The following is an 11,228-nucleotide window of genomic DNA, read 5'->3' on the forward strand; positions in this document are numbered from 1 at the left end:
CAACAAAGCCATCGAAGGCACCCTCACCCCGCCAACGGAGTCCATCCGAAGCATCTGGCTCGATATCATTCATACCCTCTATGGTCAGGGGGCAGCTTCAGGGTGGCATGCAGAAGCACCGAGAGGCCTTCCTAAGGATCTAACGTCATGGTCACTTTCTCACTAATAGTGGTGGCAAGTCCACTTGGCACTATAGACCACATGTGTGGTTGTTTCCCATTGTATGAGTTAGCCTTCTCCTCCTAAAGTAGCCAACCGGAGGAGAAGGGCATCCTCCCCTTTTATGCATCTTGACTCTCGCTTCCCATTTGAGGACGAGTTTGTATGTAGCCATTTTGGTTGTTTTCTCGCTAACTAATAGAAGGATCTTTTTCCCCGAGAAAAAAAAAAAAAAGAAGAAAAAAAAGAAAGAGAGGTTATATCAAGATGGATGTTACTCATGGAGTTACTTTGGTAGTTATGGAATGCGAAAGGTTTCTTAGGAGTTACGGAAGACGGAAAAGTCACTTGCACCTTGGCTATTTAAAGCCCTTATGCTAATGGACAAAGGAGTGATTTTATGTGATATCTAGTTATTGCCTTTGAGCTCTTTTATTAGCGACAAGTATTTTATTGAGTCTTTCAATTCCATAATCTGTCTTCTCATTATGGACTCCATTGCTTTTGGTGGATAGCGACAAGTATTTTATTGAGTCTTTCAATTCCATAATCTGTCTTCTCATTATGGACTCCATTGCTTTTGATCCACCATAACTTGGCATTGATCCATGCATCTCAACAGCCAGAACCAGACCTGTAATCTTCATGTTTGCAACTTTAAGAAGAACTATCAACTGCTGTCAAATGCACCACCAACAATACCAAAATGGTAGTCCACAAATACATGATATATCACATGAGATTCCATTCCGCCCATTAGACAATACACAGACCACTATTTTTGTCATATTCTTGTTTTAAAATAGAAATTTAGTAGCCAAAAAACATCAGACTTTTCGTAGGGGGGACAACTCACAGCCTATCTAGAGATTTAAGAGCAACTACCAAACCTGCACAGCTCGTTACAATCCGTCATCTTCAGATAAACTTCCAAAAGCATTTGCTATCCAAGTCACTCCGAGAACATTTCTCACTTCTTGGCCTCTGTAAAAATCCCAGGCACAAGCAAGGACACAAGTTCTGATCATCATTTGAAATGCTCTTGATGTCTGGCCTGTTGTATCTTCACAAAGGGAGTCATGAATCAGACTGGTGTCACATTCTTAACAAATGTACTTCCACCAATAATCACCTGCTCGCAGCAGTATTTGTTCCCATGGCTTCCTTAGTGATCAAATTTATCCCGCGAACCCAAAGCTCAGCTGTGAAAGCAGCAGCTGCATCAAAATGTATCTCCCTTCCACTGGTTGTCACAACTCTGAAGATGACGGGTTTTCCCATGTCACGGTTCTTTCTGTTTTTCTGAAACTTGAGGCTTGATCCCAAACTTGCTTCCTTGCAAAACACATTTCTCCACTTTGACTCTCCCCATTTAAGAACTCCTGACTTCAGCATCTTCACAAATTTTACATGTGGCCATCCCTTTCCTTGCCGTGTGTGTTTAGAAAGCTGTCCTCCTGCAAGCACGAGTTTCTTTGCCATATGATCCAATAAAACTCCCTCAACTACTTTTCCAGAGGCACTTTTCCTTGCAAGTGACAAAGCAGTGTCACCCCTTGAATTTACAAGGTAACAATCGGCTCCTTGACTGAGAAGAAATTTACAGGCATCTGCATGACCCTCTTTTACACAGAGCATCAATGAAGTGTATCCCTCCTCATCCCAAGCATTGATAGAACATCCTTGCTTTAGCAAATGAGCCAGAACCTCCGAATTTCCTCTTTTTGCAGCAAAATGAAGTGCACTGAAGTCACCCTCTTTTAAAATGTTTCCAAGGATTGCATCAAACAAAATTCTTTCGTACCGCTCCTTGTTACCACTTCCTTCTGCCAGCACCAACACAGTCTCTCCTTTTGCATTTTTCAAGCCAATAGAAGCTCCAGAAAACAGCAGCACTTTGAAGATTTCCATATGGCCCTCTTGAGCTGCAACCATGGCAGCTGAGAATCCAAACTTATCTTGCTGATTCAAATCCAGATCCTTCTGCTCAAGGATCTTCTTCATAACTTTCGAATTTCCATGACGCGCAACAAAGTGGAGAGGAGAAAACAAATCCAAGTTACCAGAATGCAGCCTTTTCCCTGACAAAATGGCATCCCAAATAATCTGGTGTACACGGAAACGATGGCTACTAGCATCTACAATGTCAATCACAGTTTGTCCTGCCTTGTTGGCTGTACCAAAATCTCCTCCTGCAATCAAGAGTTCGCCAAAGCATTCATGATGACCGGACACTGCACACAGCATGAGAGAAGTTTCACCAGTTTCCGTCCTCGCATTCAGATCACATCCATGTGCTACCAATGTTTTCAAGACAGGTAAATACCCTTGTCTCGCTGCCAAATGTAAAGGACGAAATTCTCCACCATCTTCTGTACATACGCGGTACTCAACATCTGCTCCAGCCTCTAAGAGTATCTGGGCTGCTGCGACATTGCCACAAAGAACAGCATGGCACAAAAGTGATCTGCCCATTTGCTCGGTATTAACTGAAACACGTTCAAGAAGCATACGAAGTATTGTTCCTTTTGCTTCCCAATATTCTACAGCACACCATGCTGCATTATAGGGTTCCGCCATTCCAGCACCCACCCTCAAAACTTCTCCTGAACTTAAATCCCAAGACCATGCTCCAAGTCTAGCTTGGCAATCCGCTTTAGCTCCTGCCTGCAATTTCCCCCGTATCAATAAGCCTCAAATCATGGAGCTAATTTGATGCATTGGGATTCATGTTTCATCTCCTTGCTTGTACATGGACATTAAAATGCATAACTAGAGTTCAGTAAAATCATTCAATGCTAACCTTGTGACACTTACTTGTAGCAAATATTTCACCACAGTAGCTTGCCTGCAAACAACAGCGGCAATCAAAGCAGTACAGTCAACACTTGTGTGCAGAACAGGCTTCAATGAACGAAGCAGCACCCTGTGCCATGAGTTCACATCCACACCCCTCTACAAACATGAGAAAATAACAAATGAGAGGTGTATATGTCTTTTAAATAAGAATTCCCTGTATGAGCCACTTAAAAAGGTAGATTAGATGAAAGTTTCAACTATAATCATTCTTGCCTTTATCAAGAGCTCCACAATACCAACAAGCCCCCGGCTGCTTGCATGGATCAGGGCACTTGTTGAAACTTCTGGTCTGGTCATCTCCCAGCTGATCAAAAGTTCTGCCATCTTCACTTGACCAGAAAGGCATGCCTCCAACAAAGCCTCCTCACAGGCAGGTTGAGAAGCTCCAGCTTTCAGCAAGATACTTAACACTTCATAATGACCTTCTCGCGTAGAGCCTAGAGCCACTTGAAATCCTAGAGCCACTTGTGCCCTCGATTTTGGATAAAAAAACATTTGGAAATGGAGTTAGAGGGGGCAAAAATTTTTTATTGTTTTATTGTTATGCAGCTTTTTGGCGTTCTGCACGCACCGTCATGTAGAAGTTTCTTCAGCTTTTTTGCTGATTATTTTTGCCTTGGATCGCTATTTTTGGCATGACATGACCTTTCATATATACGTTTTGGGCAATTTTTCCTATTTTTCAACATATTATTATTTATTTCCCAAAAGGCAATAACACTGCTATTTTGGTGACGTTCATTTTCATTATGAAGGCTTTTGCCTCATATATTCTTTATGTCTCGAGAAGCATTAACACTGCTATTTTGGTGACATTCGTTTTTCTTATCAAGGTGATTATCCTCAAAAATGGCTTTTTTTATTCACACATTTTTTTATCTTCATTGCACTCTCACCATGGCAAATATTTCTCTTATTAATTGTTATCCTTTTGGTCAACGATCGATTCCTATTTTTTCAAGGCCATGGTTTTCCTGGTTGGAAGGCAAAGATGACTTCGATTCTTGAAGGTAACGATCTTTCGAACACTATATATGTAAATTCTCCATGTCCTCAACGACCTATTGATGTTGCTAGTTCACTTATTATGATGTTACTGATGGGAAATTATTTATTCATTAGAAAATACTTTCGTCCGAATAATTGGACAAAGAAAGATAAGGCTGCTCGACATTATATTTTGTCTGCTCTTCATGATTCTCTTATGTTGGATGTATTTAATCTTCCCACTTCCAATGATATTTGGAAATATCTTATTTCTACTTTTGAGAAGAAATCTATCACTGAAATTCTTCATCTGTGTAATATATTCGACGGGTTGAATTAAAAAGTTTCTACTTTTATGAGTTCTCATATTAAATCATTCAAAGAATTGTTAATCAACTTGCTGCTGCTAGTGCTCATATTACACGACCTCAACTTTCTGTCGAGCTTCTTCACACTACCAAACATGATAATATTGTCACGAATAACAAAGATGATATTTATTTTGATAGTTCTTGCATATCTCTTATTGAATATTCACAATGTCATAAACCACGTACAGAGCCCTCTGCAGATGCTCTTCATACACATCACTCATATGCTTCTGGGCCTGCTCTTCTTACCCCCAAAAAGCACTCCTTTTCACAGTTCCCTCATGGTAGAAATTTCTATTGTTGTGGAGGATCCTCTTATCAACAATATGGTTCTAGCAAGTATTGCAATTATTGTCACAAAAATGGACATTATAAATCTGATTGTTTTGACGATAAAGAACATGATATTCAGGAATGAAGATTCATAAATAGGTAATTGGGTCTTCAAATGGAAGTATCGCAATTGTATGGAATCCGTGACTTGCTTGAGGCCTAGACATGATGGTATTTACCTTATAATTCCAAGGACCATGACTACCCGTATATACCGAGGGTATAACTGTGGCTCTTTACTGCTAGTATATACGAGTAAATCTAAGACATTGAAATTATAAGCAAAAATGCTATCCAGATGATGAATTCAAATGCTGGTTTTGATATGATTTTAGAATTTTGGTTGAGAATTGATGAGTTGATTTGGATTCCGATTGAAAGATGATAATTCGTGAATTCTAGTTGAAAGAAGATAAGTTTAATAAAGCCACAATGAGGATGAATGGGACGAGTCCCTGGGATGAATGGGACGAGTCCCTATGATGAATGGGACGAGTCCCTGTGATGATGTTCGTAATTGGAATGATGATAATGACTTCAGCAAATCACTATGAGATCAGTGGATTGTGTTGACAAATTGCTATTGTTAACACTTGACCCAGTGGATCAAGTTAAGGGATGACAAATTAAAAACCCGCATAATTGAAATTCCCGTGGACGAATGTTCAAATGGAGTTTTCGATCTAATGGACCATTATTATGTTAAGGATATGAATGATATGATCTGAATGAATTATTATCTGATAATGAGTTCTATATAAGGGATCTTTAGTCCAGGATTCTGTTGGGGTGACCAAACTATAAGGAACCCCAGAATCAGTTGGATCTTAAGGAAAATGGTTATCCTCCAGGTGCGAGATGAGGACATTTCACGTTTTTTTAAGTGGGGCCTCCTTCTAGCTTTTGAGGTGTAAAGGAGTAAGAACCTCCACTTCTGATCTTGTAATTACTACCCTCTCAAAAATAAAAGAAAGATCCTGTTTTACCTTGTTTTGGCATGGAGAGAGAAAATGTCTAGAGAGAGGTAATCCAAAATTGAGAAATTTTTGGATATAAAAATCCTCCTAGTGTCTAAAATGGTTTCCCCTGAAACAGAATTTCAAAAAAGAACTTTCCAATGTGCAATTGGAATTAATTGAAAATGTATATAAAGGACCCTAGCCTAAGAGTCAAGATTTTCAGAATTTTTTGGATTATGGTCGAATTAAGGTTCCTATGGAACCAATTAGATTAATCCAAGTGTGGGGAGGAGATAAATCCAATGAATAAAAGAAAACACCCAAAAATGAGTAAATACCCACGTAAGATGAAGAGTTGACTGAGTATAAGGTTTATTAGTTAAAAACTATGAGATATTACTAAAAAAATGAGATATTTTCGTATAATGATACATTTTTGACACCTTGGTAAAGGCGAAGGGAGGACTTCAGGAAGGCACCTATTTCACACATGTGGTGGAGTTTTTAACTTAAAAAAATTATGATATTTTTATCTCTCCTCTCTCCTGGATCAAACCAAATCAAAAGGGAGCCAAACTAGGTGCAAATCTTGTCCAAATTCAGCCAAACTGAACTTGGAAAATTCTAGAACCTAGTTGGACTTGGTGGCCTCCCTCACCTATAAATAGATCCTTAGTCTTTTATATAAAAATCTGTGAACTATACCATGCTAGTATTATACTAAAATAATGATATTCTTTATTATCCCTTAAAAATCCTCTACTTTTGGAGAGAGTGGAGCCTCTCTCTCTCTTCAACCATCCTTGGAGCTTTCCTTTCAACACACAAACCAATTGATTGGTTGGGGGCTTCTTCTATGATATAGAAGCAAAAACAAGAGATAAACTGTAATTTTATGGTTTTTCTATACTATTCTCAATGTTTTCACTTCTCAACCCCTCTCAAGCTTGAGAAGTTTCTTAAATTAAGTGTTTATAATGCAAATCAAGCTTTTCTTAAGAGTTGTAATGATAATTAAGAAATTTTTTTATTTATTCTTAAATTAGGATGCTTTTATGTTTATCTCTCTCTCCCCCAAAGAATGGTCATTCCTATGACAATTCTCTATTCAAATGATGCTTGTCATGGAGAAATTCTCAATTCACAAATCAAACTCTAGGCTTGTGAAGCTAGAGGTTAAGAAAATGATTTTTTATACTTATATGCTAGTAAATTATGGTAATCTTATGAGTTAAATCCGTAAATTAGATTTAAGAGATAGTTATGTAATCATAATTACATTACTAAGTCCTATTCTTCTCAAAACTATTGAAAATTGTCAGTAATAGTAGTGGAGCTATGGTAAATTTTTTTAGAAATTGATACATAATTCATTCTTATGCTGCATAACGTGAAAAGAAGACTTCCTACCATATTCTAGGATTGAATATGCTAGGCTAAAAGAATGATTTTCATCACATTCAATGAAAAACTAATTTTTAAGGTTTATGTATAATTCAATAATTAAGAAAGGATAAAATTATGGTAATTTTATTTAAATGATAAAAGAGGAATTCCCACAACATTTGGAATTCAATCATTTAAAGGGAAAAAGTGAAATTCCTAGCATATTGAAATTAATGGATATTTTATTTAAATTCAAGGATGAATTTAATATAAATTTATTTTATGCACGAGAAATATTTAAATGATAAAAGAAGAATTCCTATGACATTTGGAATTCAATCATTTAAAGGAAAAAAGTGAAATTACTAGAATATTAAAATTAATGGATAATTTATTTAAATTCAAAGATGAATTTTTTTAAAAAATATTTTATGCATGAGAAATATTTAAATGGTAAAAGAGAAATTCCTTCGACATTTGGAATTCAATCATTTAAAGGGTAAAAGTGAAATTCCTAGCATATTGGAATTAATGGATATTTTATTTAAATTTAAAGATGAATTTATTTTTATGCATGAGAACTATTTAAATGATAAAAGAGGAATTCCTATGACATTTGGAATTCAATCATTTAAAGGGGAAAAGTGAAATTCCTAGCATATTGCAATTAATGGATATTTTATTTAAATTCAAAGCTGAATTTTAGATAAATTTATTTTATGCATGAGAAATATTTAAATGATCAAAGAGGAATTCCTATAACATTTGGAATTCAATCATTTGAAGGGAAAAAGTGAAATTCCTAGCATATTGGAATTAATGGATATTCTATTTAAATTCAAAGATGAATTTTTAAAAAAAAATTATGCATGAGAAATATTTAAATGATAAAAGAGGAATTCCTATGACATTTGGAATTCAATCATTGAAAGGGAAAAAGTGAAATTCCTAGCATATTGGAATTAATGGATACTTTATTTAAATTCAAAGATGAATTTTAAATAAATTTATTTTATATATGAGAAATATTTCAATGATAAAAGAGTTAGTCCAATAGTTCTTTAAAGACTTGAAGTTTGGAAAGGTGTGGATGTGAGCTAGATATGCACCCCTCTAATTTGCCTAGCTTGTACAAAAGGCCAATTTCTACAACACCAGCCATGGCATCTTTCGACATATATTTACCCCCACCCACATATATGCGGCAACTCCCTAGTTGGTGGAGTATGTAAACACATCTAAAATATGAAAAACAACATATGCATAATCCAAAGAGCACACCCCTTCTTGTTTTACTTGCTTTATACTGCTCATTTGAAGCATGTTCATTGTATAATCCATGATGTAGCATTGTAAAAAAACCCAAATTGCTCTAGGAACAAAGTGTTGTACTAGAAAAACAAACATAGTGTATATCTGTTCTATTCCAACATTAGTACATGAAGCCTCTTTCGTGATCAACCTATTTCCTCCAAAATGGACCCTCTTGTGCGGCGGAAGCACTTATAAAGAAAAACATGGAGGCATCATCAGCTTCACTAGCAGTTGGCATGGCATAGAAGAAATAATCCCATCAGATGTTTCAAGGAAATAGATTATCTCAAAAATTGATTTGGGAAAGTTGAGAGTTATACTAAAATAAAGTAAAGTATGTTGGATTCATGAACACAAGGAGACAAAGTGTGTCTTATATCAAAGCAGCAAAGTAACAACATGCAAAACCACTCTAGTTGGCTTCCTCAACGTTGAGCTATTGCCATAGACAAGAGGTAAGAATCATTTAGCTTGATGGTGTAGCTATTCCATTTATCAATGCATGACCCCCCCAACCAATACAGACAACATGCACCCACACACACACACACACAAGAAGTATAGCATATCCATTTCGATATAGGGCGAACATTCATTTTCACCTTCAAAATAATATAGGGATTAAGAAATTAGTTTCTATCTAGGGATCAATCAAAAGCCCCTTGTGATATGCCATGGACAATCATGCCCACCTCCACTTAATATACAATTGCAAAACTATGTTAGTATGAATAAGCTCTAATAGATATTGAGAGGGAGTGATGAGAAGTGGAAGAAATAAAAGGTTTTTGGTAGACATAACATAAAAATCAACAACCTTCTTAATGCCAAAAACTTCCACAGAAACATTCTTAATCCCAAGACACTTTGCTTTGCTATTGTTTGCCATTTTCACCTTATTTTCAGGTGTTTCATGAATATGCATGCCTAGTCTTTGCATAAGGTCCTCTGTCATAATGCAAATTTGTGCACTCCCATCTACTAGACCCTTCTTAACTAGCCTTGCCTTGATGTAGCAGTGTACCTTGATTGATGGGTTCCTTTTTGGTGTAACCTAGTTGTTTTCTTCATTGGGAGAACGTTTTTGCTTTTTTGGGATCCAAACTTGGGTTGCACCTTCATTTTAGGACATTTTGGAGGTCATTCGTAGGGCCTTTTAGTAGAGAGAGAAAAAGGAGCGCATCCAATCAGGAAGAAGGCAATGTTACGTTGAAAAATAGGTTATTTCTTTTTTCTAAATCCAAAAACTCTTCTTTTTCACCTCAAAATGTACTCTACTTACACTTGATCGTCACTTTTCACACCCGAATGCATTAAACACACCTACACTGTTGTAGGGAGGGAAACTTCTATTCGTATCCATGTATTGAATACACATCTTTGCAAAGGAGGGAAAATTCCCTCCTTCTCAAACTTCCTCTTGGGCTTAAACAATATCTCATGCTCTTTTTATTTCCTCTACCTTCTGCTGCACTCCATTATCTGAAGCATAGGCCTTTTGTACTCCATTTCTTCTTGAAAAGATGGGTAGCAAATCTCATTTTATATTATCCCGATTTTTCTCCACTAATGCCATCATAGATGATTCAATTCCTAGGGCAAGGAGACCAAGATCATCAGTGTTTGCTATACTTGTATCCAAATCTCTCAATGTGCAAAATCAATGGACTGAAGTGCTGATCACCAAGGGCACATGGGTCCTTATGCAGTCAAGAAAGAGAAGAACGACAAGAAACAAGAATACATTTAGGGCGTCATGGAAAGGAAGAGTGAAAGACTTCAAGATAGAGACTGGAAGGACAACCATCAAGGAAGTCCTAGTGCAACATATATATATGCATAATGAGCTTGTGCTTGAGAATCTAGATGACATAAAATTGCCCTCGCATAGACCAAACTATAAGTTAATCTATCGCTTGTCAATCTTTCATTTTCTCATAATGGTCTAATGAAATGTGTACACTGTCCATGTTTATGGTTTGCAGATGTGTACCCCTCATCATATGAGGAGTGGGAGCTAGTTCAGTGCATCATTGGAATTATGAATGTGGTTCACGCACACATTGGTTGGCTACAGTATGAGGGAAGGAGCAACAAACGCCTTGTAGATGTAGGAATCTTTTTCTATGACCATTTCTATCGTCTTCTAAACAAGAAACACAATCGTGTCCGCTTGGAAGAGCTACCTTTGCAAGTTGAGTGGAACTACATGGATTGGCCTATCCCAGACCCCTCAGTAATGGAGTCAGCAAAGAGAAAGCTCTTCAAGGATGTGAAATGCTCTCTATGAGGGAGCATTCCAACTCATGTTTAAAAATTATTGTTTACCTTCTATGAGGGAGCATTCCAACTCGTGTAGTAAAAATTATTGTTTACCTACCAATTACTATGTTCGTGGAACTTTTTAGCTTATTTCAGATGAAGATAGCGAGAACCATGCTTGTCTGCAAAGATTTGGACACATTCCTCTTAGAAAGAATTCTTGATAAGGGATGGTCGAGTAAAGCTTTTGACAATATCCATTGTAACATTGCACTGGAGACAGTAGTTGCAAAGTACATGATTGCAACTCAAAATTTTATCTTGTCCTTCTGGTATAGCAGGTCCTGTTACATCAATGGAGATTTGGTACCAATGGATCAGAAAGCCACAAGTGCAATGGACGACAAAGTCATAGACATTGAACTGATTGATGAAGCTTCAACACTGGTGACAATTGTTTCTATACGAGAGAAATGCAATTTACAACAACTAAGGAAAGATATTGTCGAAGAATCCTGCAAGATACACTAGCACACTTTAATTTCATTCACAATGGAAGAAAGGTCCTCCTTAGAAGGGAGCAACTAATAAAATGTAA

The 11,228-nt window shown here is 36.8% G+C and overlaps 1 protein-coding gene across 1 annotated transcript; it reads right to left on the reverse strand.

Moving 5' to 3' along the window:
* Window positions 1-820: 820 nt before the first annotated feature.
* LOC147605490 (uncharacterized) lies at window positions 821-3,446 on the reverse strand. The gene is made up of 3 exons (XM_086793484.1): window positions 3,232-3,446; window positions 2,977-3,114; window positions 821-2,826 (listed from the first exon to the last, which is right to left on the reverse strand). Exons 1-3 carry the CDS (start codon window positions 3,340-3,342, stop codon window positions 1,288-1,290), a joined length of 1,788 nt encoding a protein of 595 aa, XP_086649610.1. The 5' UTR covers window positions 3,343-3,446; the 3' UTR covers window positions 821-1,287.
* Between the last annotated feature and the right edge of the window lie 7,782 nt (window positions 3,447-11,228).

Source organism: Cibotium barometz, chromosome 59, assembly GCF_041138505.1.
Source record: "Cibotium barometz isolate CiBa-2024 chromosome 59, ASM4113850v1, whole genome shotgun sequence".
Lineage (NCBI taxonomy): Eukaryota > Viridiplantae > Streptophyta > Polypodiopsida > Cyatheales > Cibotiaceae > Cibotium > Cibotium barometz.